At 43.9% G+C, this 17,846-nt stretch overlaps 1 protein-coding gene across 1 annotated transcript in view; it reads left to right on the forward strand.

Annotated features, from left to right (window-relative positions):
• CCT3 (chaperonin containing TCP1 subunit 3) overlaps window positions 1–12,543 on the forward strand; it is a 35,447-nt gene extending 22,904 nt beyond the window's left edge. Inside the window, exons 9-10 of the mRNA XM_080279219.1 lie at window positions 1,170–1,364; window positions 11,468–12,543. Of these exons, the coding sequence (XP_080135345.1) occupies window positions 1,170–1,364; window positions 11,468–11,584 (312 nt within the window). The 3' untranslated portion in view covers window positions 11,585–12,543. The remainder of the gene's footprint in view (window positions 1–1,169; window positions 1,365–11,467) is intronic.
• Window positions 12,544–17,846: the final 5,303 nt, after the last annotated feature.

The following is a 17,846-nucleotide window of genomic DNA, read 5'->3' on the forward strand; positions in this document are numbered from 1 at the left end:
GTTGAAACAGCTGCATCATCTACCCAGGAGCAAACCTCCTCAATTTCCCAGCACCTCAGTGCAAGAAGGCCCCTGAGCTGACCATGGTGAGACACTTTCTACCCTGAGGGACTACCACTTTCCTACATGGCTTATGTGCTGCACTGTACCTGTGGAATGGTTCCCCAGAAGCAGTTGCTTACCTTTAGTATACAAGTTTGCTTGGCCAGATAGACCAGGGTTAAGCAGCAGCAACAGCAACCCTGTATCCTTGGGGGGGGGGGGCCTCTCCCATTGTAAAGAATCAACTGATTATTTTTTTCTTTTTTTCAGCTACTAATGGTTATTTTCTGTGTTGTTTCCATTTGTTTTAATGCTGCAATAGATACATTTTTTACTATAAATAGTTATATTTTCCAGGGAGTTATATCACTAGAATAATAACACTGCAAATTCGGGATTGGTTGGTTTAAGGAGTAGAAGTAATAAAAAATAGGGCATATAATAGATGTAAACATTCAGGCATTTTCCTAGCAGATTCCCCACATATTGGCACCATTAACCACCCATTATCCAATCTTGTGGTGTCCCATCAGGAGCACAGAGGCCTTTAAATTCATGTTAATTTACTCAGCTGTTCTTCGTACCTCTTTTTGAAGTTGATAGTCAACAAAATGAAGTGCATATTTCCAGAATTTAAGAAAAAATGCAGGTAGAGAGGCTTGTGAGTTAGAACCAAATTCCAGGGGGCTTGAGCGATGTGAATGAGGCTGGCATATGTCACTGGGCATATTTGCTAGTTTTCCCATGTGTGTTTCTTAATGCATCTTTTTGGACCCTTCCTCACCCCATCTGTAAAGGGTAGTGACCTTCATCCATCCAGTCATCATCTAGTCCTGTTTTAATTCATCAGGAATGTTGGGCTTATAAAGTCCTAATATCACCAACTTTCCACTTAAATTAACCCCTTCATTTTTATTTATTTATTTTTTTCTCCCTCTCCTCCCTTCCCCCCAGACAACTATACTCAGCTTGGGTGACTCTTCGAACTTAATCTGTCAGATGTAGCCATGATTAACCCATCTAGCATAAGAAGTATGCACTGAGCTACATCAGATTGCCTGCTCAGCGACCAGAAAAAAGTAAAATGAACATCATCCTAGAGATGGGTTAACTTTAAATCTTTTCAGGTGATCCCACGTACTCTTGCCCAAAACTGTGGTGCCAACATCATCCGGCTGCTGACAGCTCTTAGGGCCAAGCATGCGTCAGGTGGCTGGACATGGGGCGTGGATGGGGAGACTGGCCAGCTTACTGACATGAACCAACTCAAGATCTGGGAACCGCTTGCAGTCAAACAGCAGGTTCTCAAGACTGCTGTGGAGGTTAGTGTCGATTGTGGTAAAGTTTGGAGTTCAACCTTTCTTTGAAGGGTCTTTTCTAACCAGAATAACATCATCTGGCATTTGCTGGAGTCCAGTGCAACGTCATTCACTATGGCTGTCTGAACTTTGATGAAAATGTATTCTAATCCAACTTTTTTTTTTTTTTTTTGCACTGGGAAAAGTATTTCTCATATAGACCCTCCTCTTGTAATTATTGTTTTCATATACTTTCATTAACATTAACAGGTATGACTGGTGAGGCATGGAAATGAAAAATTCAGGAGTACGAGCAGTGGAAGTAGAGTTGTTGAGGAATATGTGTAGAGTGCAGGGAGTAGCTAAGATAAGGAATAATTTTGGAAAGATGTGAAATAAGGAAGCCTTTGGCAGCCCTGAAAGTCTGCAGTTTATCTTACCAGCCACTGGCAAGTATTTAAAAAATTTTACTAGCCAGAGGAAAATTAACAAATAATTAGTCAGCTTGCAAGTTATTTATTGTAGCCCAGGTTAAAAATAAATTAATAATTTGCTTGTATATAAACATAAATATGGAATTAAAAGAATCAGTGGCACCATCAATCATAATGCTGATATATGTACTGTTCTTTACCTGGGAACTCACCTGAAACAAACAAAGAGATCATCTGAAAAAAATATATCCAACACAGAACTAAAGACATTCCACTATAATATGTAGCAGTACGAAAGATGATACATCAAGGAGAGCCGTTTAGCTGTAATCAGTGGGGGGGGGGGAAATGGGCACGAACATAAAGGATGGAGAGGGTGTTGTCAAGTGACTAGAGATACATAGGCCTACTAGGAAAGTAGCCAGAACAGTTTATTAAATAACTCAAAGTGAACATTTTGTTGTTTATTATTAATAGAAAATTTTGACGCTGGTTTTCTAATATAAAATACAAATCAGGAGGACGGCAGTAAAAAGTGTATAGAAAAGAAAAACATGTTATGTATTGCTTGAAACAACGAACCTCATCTTTCATTGTCTGCACAATGGTGTTTACCAGTTCCACAGCTTTTGCATGGTTGGCATAAGTGGTTGTGATGGGCACACCATTCTTCTTTTGTAGTTTCAATAATGGGTAAAAATTTAGTGAATGGAAGTTCTTCCTTTGCCAGCATGTATGCAGTGGTAATTTTCATCTTCAAATCTTCAGAATCCTTATCTTCCTTCTTTTGCTGACATTGGAATGCCTTGACCTTGGCAATTTAATTCAGCATCACGCAGTTCAATATGCTTCCTGCTCTTGCCATGGTAAACAATGTTTTCTTTTTTAAAATGCTGAGATCCAGTTACGAAATCCGTTTTGCCAGCTGCAGTTGGATTTTTCATGCAAATGGAACATTTCATTTTATTTTCATTTTCGTCATACATAAACCACGTAAATTCTTTCTTCCATTTTGGAAGAAATGTTCTCTGTGATGCTTTTTTCGAGGGAGGCAATGAGATTGACGTTGACGGCGAGGGTTTAATACATTTCATGTTGGAAGCACGCGACGTTACTCTTTCTTGTCAGCTCACTGCAGCAACACTGATTGATTATGCCATCAGCGAGTGAGAGACAGCGTCTAGCAACTGTTAGGATGCCAAGCTTTTTTTAATAGAGTTGCCAGATTATTAATAATAATGATTTTTTTTTTAATCATGATGTTTCTTAATATGAAGTAATGGTTAAAGAAACAAATTTGATTAAAACTTAAGATATAAAATTTCAACCTTCCACCAGCGAGTGAGAAATAATTTTTTCCCACCATGTAATTATTTACTCGCCATGGCGAGTAAAATACTCGCAACTTTCAGGCCTGGCCTTTGGACACCAGAGTGAAAGAGACTGTGGTTAGATGGTATGATTATGTATAGAGAATAAGTGTGAACAGACTGGTGATAAGGGCATATCTAATCAAGTTTGAAGGTGGGAGATGTGGTAAGCCAAGATGGTGGATAGATTATAGTGAGTGAGTGTGTTAGAAAGCAAGATATGGAGGATTATGGCACTAGGAAAGTGACAGTGGATAAGGCTAGTTGGAAGAGTTTTTGTAAGGGGGAGTGTATGACAAGGGTTTGGCCCCCCTAGTGAAGTGCTCATCATCAGATTGACTCTGGCCAATAGGTGGTATGAAGGGCATAAGCGTGGCAGTGTATGCCTGTGTGGTAGAGTCAGGATTCTGGGGGCTTGAGTGGTGAGTGAATGAGAGTATAGTCCATTCACTTGGGCAGGCTTTTGGTTAGTTCCTTCCCCAATCAGGTATTATCTTCCTCTCTGTACCCTTCCTCGCGCCATCCTTTTGGTGGGAAAAGATCATTGGATAATGGTGATGATGATGACCTTTACTAACATTTATATTTCTTACGCCAACAGTGTAAGGGGGTAGGGGGGGGTTTCAAGAATACTCTCCCAGTATCCCTGCTTGTCATACGAGGCGACTAAAAGGGTTGGTGGTGGGTTAGTGCCCCACCCCGTAAAAAGAACTAACTAAAAAAGCAAATAAAGCGCCTCGGACCCGGACGGACCATACGTTGACGACTAAGGAATGGACAAAGGACATTCTGAGGGTAGGAACGTGGAATGTGAGAGGAGTGAATGATGAAGTGAAAGAGAGAGAGATTGTCCAGGTGCTTGAGGATGCAAAAGTGGATATATGTGGATTGACTGAAACTAAATGGAAAGGTGAAAGGATGAGAGAATGGGAACACGGTGTAGGTATATGTGCGGGAGTCAGTGAGAATGAGAGGGCAAGAGAGGGAGTATGTCTGATGATAAGCAAGAAGTGGAAGGAGAATATAAGAGAGTATGGAACAGTGGGTGCAAGAATTGTATGGGTGAGGATGAAAGTAGGTATACAAGCATGGGCGATTGTATGTGTGTATGCTCCAACAGAGGATCGAGTGGCAAGAGTGAAAGATGAGTTTTGGGCGAGAGTAGAAGCATGTATGGACAAGTTTGAGAGGAGCGAGAGAGTGCTGTTGATTGGAGACATGAATGGCAAAGTTGGGAATGTACGAGTGGATGGAGTGGTTGGTCAGTGGGATGTGCCAGCTGAAGTAGATGGGAATGGTAGTGCTTTGGTGGACATCTGTGCTGGTAAGGGGTTGGCAATAGCCAACACCTACTTTCGTCATAAGATGATCCACCGGTATACATGGAGAGTAATGAGGAGGATGGATGGTGAACTTGTTGAACGAAAGGCAATGATAGACTACGTGTGTGTGGATGAGCGAATGAGAAGACAAGTGTTGGATGCAAGGGTGTGGAGAGGGTGGGGGAATGGAGTCTCGGACCATCACTTAGTGATGGCCAAGGTAGAGCTGCAAAGAAAGTGGTTGAGGAGACGAAGGGGAAGACAGGAGGAAGCAGCTCCTGTGAGAAGAGTGGAGAAATTGCAAGATAGTGAGAAAAGGACAGAGTATAAGAGCATAGTGGAAGAAAGATTGGGAAGGTATGAGCTAGAGCAGATGGAAGGGGTGGAAGACGTATGTAAGATATTCACAGAAGAGATAAGCGCAGCGTGTGAGGCGGTTTGTGGAGTGAGGAGGAGATGCAAGGGTGTGCAAGGGACAGCATGGTGGAATGATGAGGTGAAACGAGCTGTGGAACAAAAGAAGAAGGCATATGGTGAATGGTTGGCGAGTAGAGGTAGGGGAGAAGATGAGAGAGAGAAGAGAGAGGTATATGTGAGCAGGAGAAGGGAGGTTAAGAGACTGGTGAAGGAGAGTAAGAAGAAAGTGGATGAAGAGTTTGGGAGGAATCTGAGTGTGAAATGGAGGGAGAGTAAGAAATTGTTTTGGAAGGAGGTAAAGAAAGTAAGGCAGTGTGAAAGGGGAAATAGTAGGGGAGTGAAAGATAGGAATAATAGATTGTTGGTGGAGAAGAGAGAGAAATTGAGGAGATGGAAGGAGCACTTTGAGGATTTGTTGAATGTAGAGAGTGAGAGCAGTGTGAGTATAAGTGGTTGGGGAATGGCTGGGAGAAGAAGAGATGAGAGGAGGGAGGAAGAGATCAGTAGGTCGGAAGTAGTGGAAGCGATGAAGAAGATTAAGCTGGGAAAGGTCCCAGGAATTGATGGAGTGTGTGGTGAAATGCTTAGGTATGGGGGTGAGATTGTTGTGGAGTGGATATGGAAGTTGTGTAGATTGGCTTGGGAAGAGGGAAGGGTTCCAGAGGACTGGAAATCAGGTATAATTGTTCCTCTGTACAAAGGAAAAGGGGAGAGAGAAGTATGTGGTAACCATAGGGGTATTTGCCTTCTTAGTGTGACTGGTAAAATATATGGTAGAATACTCATTGATAGGGTTAGGCATATGACAGAGGAGCTAGTTGGAGAAGAACAAGGGGGATTTAGGAAGGGAAAAGAGTGTGTAGATCAGATATTTGTTCTAAGATGTTTAGTGGAGAAGTATCTAGAGAAGGGAAGGAAAGTGTATGCTGCCTTCGTGGACTTGGAGAAAGCTTATGACAGAATAGATAGGCAAGGTATGTAGAAGGTATTGAGAATATATGGAGTGGAGGGGAAATTGTTGAGTGCTGTGAAGAGTATGTACGACGGAGCTAGGGTTACGGTGCGAGTGGATGGTGAGCTGAGTGAGTTCTTTGATCTCAATGTGGGACTGAAATAGGGGTGTGTGATGTCTCCATGGCTGTTTAATATATATATGGATGGGGTTGTAAAGGAGGTGCAAGGTAGGGCAGTGGATGTGGGGGTGGCCCTAATGAATGAGGGTGAGATTTGGAAGCTTCCGGTGTTGCTGTTTGCTGATGATACAGTATTGTTGAGTGAAGATGAATGGGAGTTGCAAGGTTTGGTGAATGAATTTGGGACGATGTGTAGGAGGAGGAAGCTGAAAGTTAATGTAAACAAAAGTAAAGTTATGGTGTTTGAGAGGAATGAAGTCACAGAGTGTGCAGTGAGATTGGATGGTGAGGATATGGAGAATGTGAGTGCATTCAAGTACTTGGGTAGTGTGATGAGTAAGGATGGAACTTTGGGGGATGAAGTGAGTGAAAGGGTACAGCAGGGAAGAAAGGTTGTTGGTACACTGAAAGCAGTGATGAGAAATAGGGAGGTGAGTATGGAAGTTAAGAAGTCACTGCATGATGGTATTGTGATCCCTACCCTGACGTATGGAAGCGAGGCGTGGACCTTGCAAGAGGGGAACAAGTCAAGAGTGAGAGCAGTGGAAATGAGTTACTTGAGAGGAGCATGTGGAGTGACGTGGAGGGACAGGTTGACGAATGAAGAAGTGAAGGAACGTTGTGGGGTAGATGTGGATGTGGTTGAAAAGATTAGGAGAAATACACTGAGGTGGTTTGGACATGTGGAGAGAATGGAGAATGAAAGACTGACTAAGAGGGTGTATGTAGGTGAGGTGGAGGGAGGGAGAGGGAGAGGTAGACCGAGGATGAAGTGGAGGGATGGAGTTGAGAGGTATATGAGGGAGGGGGGGGTGAGTTGGGGGGAGGGGTGTCAAATGGTGGGTGACAGAGTGACTTGGAGGCGTTTTGTCTGCGGCCACCCTTTGCGGGATTAGGGCGTCGGGCTATAGATAGGTAGATAGAACAGTGTAAGCTGTTGTCTTAATTTAAAAAATAATAATAATAAAACTGGCTGTTTTCATTAGAGTGCCTACAAATTACGTATCCCAAGTCAAGCAGGAATCATGTCCCACATAATAACTACTTGGATAAAAATAGTTATCATACACTGAAGAGAGACTGTTTTGTGCTCTGAATGAGGGGGGAAAAAAAAAAAATGGTGCAAGGTAGTTTGATGGAGTTACTTGACATGCCTGTAGCATGTCTCAACTGTTGTTTATTTACATTGCCATCTTTATTTTGTGTGTGTGTGTGTTTGTGGTAGGTGGGGCGCTCACCATTCACTCACTCGATGTAGTGCTGCTGTCGGGTGTCTGCCCTTTCCTCTCCTCCATCCTTCTTTCCTTCCATCCTCTTCTGTCTTCCTTTACTTCATTCTTTCCTTGTCCTTCTGCCTACGGGTAACGTTACACTTCCTCTTCTGTCTTTCTTTCTTTCATTCTTTCCTCTTCCTTCTGCCTGTGGGTGACTCTACACTGAGTGACAAGCCAAATGGTTTCCTGTACACCAGGAAACCATTTACTACGCTGGGTGGTAACCATATAACCAAATTATGACGCCTGGTGGTTTAGTGAGTAATTATTGCGCTCCAGTCGGATTGAGCCGGTGAAGATTTATATCCAAAGGGTGGTTGGGGTTGATTGCTCATGTAATGCCACTCAGGGATGAGTGAGGTTGGTCACTCATCTTAACCCCTTAAACGCGGCCGTGAACAGTCGACTCCCCCCGAGTGGCGGGGTTGTATCGCAGTCTGAGTACCTGTAGGAAAATATTAGCCAGAAATCAGAGATTAACCCTAGAACATTATACTTGGTATGGCAGATAGTACTTACATTCAGCTTTCTCCAGAGACAGGTGTTGAGCCTTCGTGGACTACCCAAGGACTTGTGGAGACTTGCAAAGTTGGGTAACCAAATCTTCACTTTCACACCTCCAGCAACCCGGTTTCCCCTCTACCACAGCCTCATTCTGTCACAGTAAACTTTATACTACAACGTAAAGGTAGTTTGGAATCCGTATTTGTACAATAAGCACTGAAAATAAGGCTAAAATCAACGGAGCGTACGGCTGACATGCACCGTGGCGGCGGTCTTCCCGTCACTCAACAAACATTTCCATTTTCACAGCTAAAAACATGTACGCTACATTATTTTCAATCATATTACTTCCCAAAAGATCACCACGGCGCGCTTTTTATTCTGCCTTACACCCGCCACTTTATTCTCGTTCCTGTCAGCCGCTTGCACTGACTGGGAAGAGCTAGAACTCGCCATAATGTCACTTTGAAAGCCTGCAGTAAACTGACGCTAAACAGGGGCAAACCGTGAGAAAAAAAAGCTAGTGTTACAACTGGGGAAACAAGCGTTTCCTATTAGCATAAACTGCTTGTGAGAGGAGAGCGCAGATTTACAGTTCTGAGCGCTCAGAGTGCTGCCATGTATCACAGCCAGGCCGGCCGGGCCGTGGTGGGGGGGGTACGGGGGAAAAACGCGATACTTGGCAACAACTGAGGTCAGTAGTACAAAGGTAAAGTATGCTAATTGTAGCTAAAGGGTGGTGGTACTGATAGACAATACCAGCTGGAGCCTGCTTGCCCGCGGTTATTCAAAATTTATTAGAATCGCAAATGCGACGATCCGCCATTATGTCCTTTTTGCCGAGCGTCGCAAACGAGACGATCCGCGTTTAAGGGGTTAATTGTCAGGACCAACTGCTTAGCCCCGAACTCCTACGCTCCTCATGGGGCAATGTAGGATTGGATGATGGATGGTGTGTGTGTGTGTGTGTGTGTGTGTGTGTGTGTGTGTGTGTGTGTGTGTGTGTGTGGATGCATGCATGCCATGGGATGCCAGAGTTCACCTAGTTCATAAATTAGTTCCGAGGGTTTTTGTGTGTTGTTTTCTGCCTTTGCAACTGCATGTCAGTTTGCTGTTATTCTTCCATTTTTTCTACTTTTACTATTTCAACCCTTTTACATGTATTCTTAGTTGTCTTTGGCTTCCCCCACCATTGAAGGTGTTTGTGGGCATTTTTGCTGCCTTTTGAGGTGAAGGGATGAAAGACCCCCCCCCTATCTCTCTCTCTCTCTCTCTCTCTCCTTTACCACTGATTCTTCCTTTCTCTATCCTTTTCCCATTTCCTCCTCTCTCTGAGCAATTAATTCACCACATAAATGCCTGGTGATATGGTGGTAGAGCTCTTGGGTTGGAATTGACTGTGGTTTTTGTGCTGTTGATTAAGTCTTAGGGGCGGCCAGAGGATTTTTGAGCATGTAAAACTCCACCAGAGACATAGGTCAGTTTCATTTTCGTTTTTGAAGGCTCCAACATACTTGCATGCGTTGGCCTTGGTTATCTAATGGCGGCTCTTCATGCTGCTTGATCTCTGGCAGCATCCCTGTTTAGTCCCCTAACCCAGAGGTCACACTCAATGACCTCGTCCCAGGTCCTTTTTAGTCTGCCTCTCACTACCCTGCCCTCTACAGTAACACTTCTCACTTTCTGCACTCAGTTATCATCCCCCATCCTCCCCACATGCCCAAACCATCTCAGTCTACACCCACTGCAAATTGACATAGGACCTACACACAGAATTGCTATGGGAGAGTTGTCTGTCTGCTTTGTGTTTCCACTTCTACCAAGTGAATTTTTTGGGCAAGAAGTAACTGGCAACTCCTCTGGTGTTGGTGGGAGATGGTGAAACACTCAGCACGTCAGTGTTTGCCCAGCAGCAAGAGTGGGAGTATATGTTCCTTTCGCTCCGAGCTTGCACCTCCCTCTTTTTTCGTATGCATTACTGTTTGCCCTGTTATTTTCCTAAAGTCGAGTTGTCATGCCTGGAAAGTACTGCTCAAGGGATGAGAGGGTCCGTATCATTGCATGGAGGCAGGATAATGTCCCTATCAACACAATTTGTGAACGCACTGGACGCACAAAGTCGACTGTCATGAAGATTCTTGTTGCAGCGTGCGACCTGCCACCTGATGTCATATCAGAGTACAAGTATGGTGGTGGAAAGAAGAATAGGACTTCCAGAGGTACAGATGCACTTCTGAAGAGGGAAGTAATCAAGAATCTTTGACTGATAGCAGCAGAATTGAAGAGATTGCATCCCGAGCTGTCACAAGACGTCTCAATTTGAACTATCCAACACCGCATGCAGAAGGAGCTGGGTTTGCCAAGCTGCACCGCAGCCAAGAAACTGCTTCTCACTAACTTCATGAAGAAGCAGCGCATTCAGTTTGCCAAGAAGTATGCACACTGGACATCGGATGAGTGGAGAAAAGTTATATTTTCTGATGAAAGCATATTTCAAGTGTTCTAGTTGCGTTCTGCCAAGGTTCGTTGCCCTGCCTCCCGTAGTTATTATGACCCTGCTTACACGGTGCCAACTGTTAAATACCCACGATCAGTAATGGTATGGGGGTGTTTCTTAGGTGAAATGGGAAGGGGAGGCCTCTACTTTCTTCCTGAGAACTTGATGAATGGTGGCTGGTACATTCAAGTTCTGAAAGAGCATTTGTTAAACTTTTTTGCTATTCATGTGTGCGACTTTTTCATGCACGATTCAGCTCCATGTCACAATTCAAGAAAGGTGACAATGGCTTCAGGATAATTGGATTGATATTCCACGACTGGCCTGGCAACAGTCCAGATCAAAATCTGATAGAAAACTGCTGGGCAAAGATGAAGAAAATCATGGCAGAGAAGAAGTTACCCAATCTGGACAACCTCGAGACAGACCTGACAAATGTTTGGTGCAAAGAAATGTCCTTAGATTACTTTAGAGATCTAAGTGATTCCATTCCAAAACGCATCCAACTGGTCCTGAAAAACAAGGGAAACATTATTTCATATTAATGAATGGCATTTCATGAACACACATTGTGATATACTATGATTTCTGTGGTTTTTAATACCTTATTGGGGGAGGTCCCAAGTTAGTTTGCAGTAGTTGTACCTCTCCTCGTCACAGCACCAATACACTCCAGTCCCATCCTACCTCTCATCTCTTCCATTGTAAACCTAACCCCTCCAGGCCCTGCACTCAAGGATGCACTGCACATCCACCAAATCATTGCCATTTCTGTACATTTGTGCCTGCAAATATCCCCATTCTTTACTGCCCAGATCTCACTACCATACAGCAACACAACTCCCAACACATGCTGCATACAAAGATCCCTGAGCATGGAGGGAGAGTCCTCTTAATATCAGGAGAGGCAACAGCTCCCAGAACTTCTCCCAACCAATCCTCACTCTAGCTACAGAGCTATCTCCTGCCCCACCTCTAGCACAACATGTCTCCCAAATAGCAAAACTCTTCCACACACTTAAGAGACTCACCAGCAAGTTCAGTCATTTCACACCTGGCAGTGAAACATTCTGGAGTATAGTACCTTAACTTTTGATGTGAGTGCTCTGAAGGGAGCAGAATGGAATTGATCGTTGCTGTTTTTGTACTGATGTATGTATTCCTTGCCCCAAACAGACTGCAGTGTTGTTGCTGAGGATTGACGACATTGTGTCTGGGTGCAAGAAGAGCAAACAGGAGGAGGGCGGCGGTGGTGCTGGTGGCATGCCTGAGGATATGGGACCCATGGATTAATTTTATAACTAACAGACCATTAGATTATTTTCTCCAATTTAACCCCTTACCTAAGAAAGCATACGTTAAAAGCAGCCAGGACTTCCTAAGGGGATGTATATGGGATTCATTGACATGTGTGGTAAAAATAGCCTGTACTTCCCAGGTCAAGTAGAATTGTTTGGTGGAGGCAAATATGAAGTAGGATATTGTTTGCTCGAAGGTTTAATGGGGATTGTCTTTTATATCTTCATGAAGAGTTTTTTCTTGAGCTGAAAAAATTATTTTGATGGTAGCCAAGAAAAGTAAGTGAAAAAAGTCCTTTCCTACACCCTCAAAGGGTTTTTGAAGACCTATCTGTTTTTATCATCACTGTACCGAGGGGGTTAACTATAACAAGTTGTAGTGTAATTGGGGATGAACTTAATTATTTTTCCAAGATTTTCAGTGAACTATGGGACACTGCATTTCACTTTATAATTAAAAGGTATTTTACTGGAGAATCAGGAGAAAAAAAAAAAAAAGTGCCTAGTGCTAAATTTTGTTATTCTTCAGTTAAAATGCCTCAGTAGAACAAACTGCAGACCCTGGTTGTACTCTTGGGATCTCAGCTTTAATTCTAGCTCTGGGCACTGAGTCACAAGCAAACTTACGATCCATTCCATATTGGAACAGAGATTTACTTTTGTGGAAATAGCAAGGGAAGCGTACAGGATCTCCCCAGCCGAAGTTTCTTGCTCTTACTGCAAAGCAAGTACATTAGTTGCCAACAGGAAAGTCATCATTAGTAATTTTGTGACAGCCTACACTCTAACCCCAATCCTAACTGCAATGTCGATAGCATTAACATGCCACATGCTTCTCCAAGCTCCCACCACCTGATCATGTCACATTAACTCTCATACAACTTGTTTCAATAAATATTTATACTGGAACAACGGTTTTGTTTGTCACATTACAGTTCTTTTAAGGTTTTGGTCTTTCTGACATTGCCCCATTTCAAGCTACAGTATCCAGGTATCTTTCTGCCAATTAGTCCAAAGACAAACCACAGTACCGTATCGCTGACCTGTTTTCCCCTCGAACTTATTTTCCCCGTAGACCTTTTTCCTATGATGGACATGTTTTCCCCATGGACCTACTCCATGTACCAATTTCGTACATGGGCCTATTTTTCCCTTTGACTGAGTCTACAGTTTACCTGTTTTCCAGTTGATGTATTTTCCCCATTGAACAGATTTTTCATAATGGGCCTATCCTCCAAATGACACATTTTCCTTCAAAAGTATTTGTAAAATGTCTTTTTCATATATGGAACTAACCTATTTCCTCAGCCTGCTTCTGCCATGGACCAGTTATGCAGTTAATCCATTTTTCCCACATGACATACTTTCTTCATAGATTTTTTACCTCATGGACATAATTCACCATGCACTTTTTCCTCCCACTGACCAATTTTCCTCATGGATCTATTCTTTCACTGATCAGTTTTCCCATTGACCTCCTCCACCATGGACCTATTTTTCCCCACGGACCTATCCTACAAATAACCCTTTTCCCCGCTTCAGACCTACTCTCCTATGATCCTTAATTCCCCAAAGGACCATCTCCTCAGTGACCTATTTTCTTTTAAGGACCAGTTCTGTAATTGATCTATTTTTTTCTCGTGGACTTACTCTCCTAATTTGTTGTATGTTGATGATGCAGTACTACATGCAAATACCAGACAAGAACTTGGTAGAGTAGTGCAGAGTTTTGCTGATGTCTGTGACTGTCGTACCTTGACAGTAAATATAGAAAAGAGTAAAGTGATGGTAATCGAGGGAGAAGACGACTCCCAGTGTGATGTTACAGTGAATGGAGAGAGACTGGAATTGGTGAGAGTTCAAATACTTAAGTACAGCGATAGAAAAGAGTGGAAAATGTGCAAAATAAGTGGAAAGTAGGGTGACACAAGGAAGAAAAGTATCTGGTGCTATGAAGGCCTTGATAAGAAAAAGAGGCTTGAGTGTTGCAGCTGCATGAGGCTTACATGAAGGAGTGTTAATGCCAACTTTAACATATGGATGTGAGACACTGGTGTGACATGAAAATGAAAAGTCAAGAGTGAGAGCAGTGGAGATGGGACTGATGAGGAATGTATGTGGAGTACAAAGAGTGGATAGGAAACGAATTAATGTGATTCGTGAAAGATGCAGAGTGAGGAAGTCTGTGGACACCAGAATCAAAGAGAGTGCACTGAGATGGTAAGATCATGTGGAGAGAATAGATAACAATAGAGTGGTGAAAAAGGTATATCTGAGTGAATTTGAAGGAGGGAGGTGAGGTAGGGCGAGAAGGTGGAGGGACTTGGTGGATGAGTGTGTGAGGAAGAGAGGTATGGAAGTAGGTGAGACTAGGGGACTGACAGGAGATCGAGCTGGCTGGATGAATGTTATGAGAAGGAGTGTATGATCTGGGATTTGGCACCCCATTTTAATGTGACAGAGTTTGGGTTGACTCTTATCGGATACATTTATGTGAAGCTACAGAACGTGACGAAAGTTTCTGGTGTATCAGATAGAGCCAGGATTCCGGGGTCTTGAATGATGAGTGAATGGAAGCGTGGCCCATTGGACGTTGCTACTCCTCATTCTGCCCTAGGGTGGGAAAGGTGGTCTGGATGATGATGATGATGACTTACTCTCCAATTAACTTATAATTCTCTAAGGACACTTTCCATATGTAACTGCTTCCAACCTTCTTTCTTCTCATGAACCTGTTCTCCAAATTATTTATTTTCCCTCATGGATCTGTTCAACTGATCTTTTTACTCTTATGAAGCTGTTTATATCCATGTACTCCTCCTCCCAAGGACATATTTCCTGTGAACCTCTTTTCTGCCATGGTCCTGTTCTCCAGTTCACCTCCCTCCCCATGGACCTGACTGACATTTTCCCCATGGATCCATTTTCCTTCATGGGCCTATTCTTCAACTGACCAATTCTACTATGATGTCTAGGGCCGGTGGTGGTGCGGTCAAAACAGTGGGAGTGTGACTATGTGCAGTTTGCCCCAAGGTTGTGGGAAGTAACTCCATCTTGTGCAGTGTTTGTGATTTGGGTACATAAGAGATGTACAGGTGGGCTGGAAAATAATGTTGATTTCGTGTGTCGTAGACAGCATGTAGAGATTGTCAGGCGTGGAAGGATTGAGCTTTCTGGAGAGTCTGTTGTGTGTGGTGGAGTTTTGTCATTAGGGGGACTTGCTGTTATGTGCTGAAGTGGGGCTGGAGCTAGTTCTGTGGCTAGGGTAGAGAGTTCAGGGGGCTGTTGCCTCTACTGACACTGAGTGGGCTGTCCCTCTAGGCTAAAATATTTTTGTATGCAGCATGTAATAGGAGCATAATGCTGTATGGCAGTGAGACCTGGATAGTAAAAGAGGATAAACAGTACCGTATGTACAGAAATGACAATGATTAGGTGGATATGTAGTGCGTCCTTGAATGTAAGGTCTGGGGGGGTAAGGGTTATGACGAAAAAGTTGAGAGGAAGGATGAGACTTGAATGTACAGTACTGGTGTTGTGATGAGGAGAGGTCAGTTGAGAATTCTTGGGCATGTAGAGAGGATGGAGGACAACAGTTGGGTACAATCGGTGAGAAGTGTAAACACCAGGGTTAGGGGTGTGAGAGGCAGACCTAAGAAGACCTGGAATGAGGCCATTGAATGTGACCTCAGGGATAAGGGACTGAATAGGGAGGGTGTCAGAGATTGAGCAGCATGGAGAGCCACCGTTTAGGTGACCAATGCCGACGCATGCAAGTATGTTGGAGACGTATAAATCATACAATCTATTCTCCAATTCAAATTATCCTTAAGGACCCATTCTCCAGTTGACTAACTTTCCAAACTGGCTGCTTATCTCTCAGACCTATTTTCCAAGATGTTTTCCCCATGGACCTATTTTCCCTTTGTCTTTTTTCTCCCTCTTGTGTCTTTCTTTCCTTCATTCTTTCCTCTTCCTTCTGCCTGTGGGTGACTCGACACTGAGTGACAAGCCAAATGGTTTCCTGTACACCAGGAAACCATTTACTACGGTGGGTGGTAACCATATAACCAAATTTTGGCGCCTGGTGGTAGTGGGTAATAACGGCACTCTAATCAGACTGAGCCCGTGAAGGTTTATATCCAAGGGGTGGTTGGGGTTTATTGCTCACATAATGTCATTCAGGGATGAGTGAGGCTGATCACTCTCATCTTAAATGCCAGGACCAACTTGCCTAGCCCCGGCTCCTATGTTCCTCATGGGGCAACCTAGGATTAGATGATGGACGTCTTTTTTCTGCATGGACCTGTTCTCCTAGTGATTTTTCCTTAACCCCTAAAACGCGGGTGTTTACAGTCGATCCCCCCCGAGTGGCGGGGTTGTATCGCGGTCTGAGTACCTGTAGGAAAATATTCGCCAAAAATCAGAGATTAACCTTAGAACATTATACTTGGTATGGCAGATAGTACTTACATTCAGCTTTCTCCAGAGACAGGTGTTGAGCCTTCGTGGACTACCCAAGGACTTGTGGAGACTTGCAAAGTTGGGTAACCAAATTTTCACTTTCACACCTCCAGCAACCCGGTTTCCCCTCTACCACAGCCTAATTCTGTCACAGTAAACTTTATACTACAACGTAAAGGTAGTTAGGAATCCGTATTTGTACAATAAGCACTGAAAATAAGGCTAAAATCAACGGAGTGTACGGCCGACATGCACTGTGGCGGCGGTCTTCCCGTCACTCAACAAACATTTCCATTTTCACAGCTAAAAACATGTATACTACATTATTTTCAATCATATTACTTCCCAAAAGATCACCACGGCGCGCTTTTTATTCTGCCTTACGTCCGCCACTTTATTCTCGTTCCTGTCGGCCGCTTGCACTGACTGGGAAGAGCTAGAACTTGCCATAATCTCACTTTGAAAGCCTGCAGTAAACTGACGCTAAACAGAGGCAAACCGTGAGAAAAAAAGCTAGTGTTACAACTGGGGAAACAAGCGTTTCCTAGTAGCATAAACTGCTTGTGAGAGGAGATCGCAGATTTACAGTTCTGAGCGCTCAGAGCGCTGCCATGTATCACAGCCAGGCTGGCCGGGCCGTGGTGGGGGGGGTACGGGGGGAAAACGCGATATTTGGCAACAACTGAGGTCAGTAGTACAAAGGTAAAGTATGCTAGTTGTAGCTAGAGGGTGGTGGTACTGATAGACAATACCACCTGGAGCCTGCTTGCCCGCAGTTATTCAAAATTTACTAAAATCGCAAATGCGACGACCCGCCGTCCTGCTCTTATGGCCGAGCGTCGCAAACGCGACGATCCGCGTTTTAGGGGTTAATGGCCTATTTCCTTCCATGGACCTGTTCTCTATCTATCTATCTATTGCCTGATGCCTTAATCACATACGGGGTGGCCATAAACAAATCGCCTTCACGTTGCCCTGTTCCCCGCCATTTCACTGCCCTGGTCCCAACTCACACCCCCCTTTCTCATATACCTCTCCACTCCATCCCTCCATCTCATCCTCGGCCTCCCCCTCCCTCTCCCTCCTCCACCTCACTCACATACACTCTCCTTGTCAGTCTCTCATCCTTCATCCTCTCCACAGGGCCAAACCACCTCATTGTGTTCCTAACGCTTCCTGTCACATCCACATCCACACCACAACGCTCCTTTATATCCTCATTTGTCAGCCTACCTCTCCATGTGACTCCACAGGCACCTCTTAAATAACTCCTTTCCACTGCTCTCACTCTTGACTTGTGTCCTTCCAACAACGTCCAAGGTTCACTTCCATACGTTGGAGTTGGTATCACAATACTGTCATGTAGTAACTTTTTCACTTCCATGCTCACTTCCCTGTTTCTTATCACTGCTTTCAAGGAACCAGCAACCTTTCTTCCTTGTTGTACCCTTTCAAGCACTTCACCCTCCAAACTTCCATCCTTACTCATCACATTCCCCAAGTACTTGAACGTACTTACATTTTCCATTTCCTCACTATCCAACTTCACTGTACATTCACTGATTTCACCTCTCTCAAAGACCATCACTGTACTCTTCCCTACATTCACCTTTAGATTCCGTTTCTTACACACTCTCCCAAACTCATCCACCAAGCCTTGCAGCTCCCCTTCGTCTTCACTGAACAACTCAGTATCATCTGCAAACAACAGTACAGGGAGTTTCCAAACACTACCCTCTCTCACTAGGGCCACTCCAACATCCACTGCCCTACCTTGTATCTCTTTTATTACC

The sequence above is a fragment of the Coenobita brevimanus genome, chromosome 77 (genome assembly GCF_032717465.1).
Source record: "Coenobita brevimanus isolate Jiangsu-jjx chromosome 77, ASM3271746v2, whole genome shotgun sequence".
Taxonomy (NCBI): domain Eukaryota; kingdom Metazoa; phylum Arthropoda; class Malacostraca; order Decapoda; family Coenobitidae; genus Coenobita; species Coenobita brevimanus.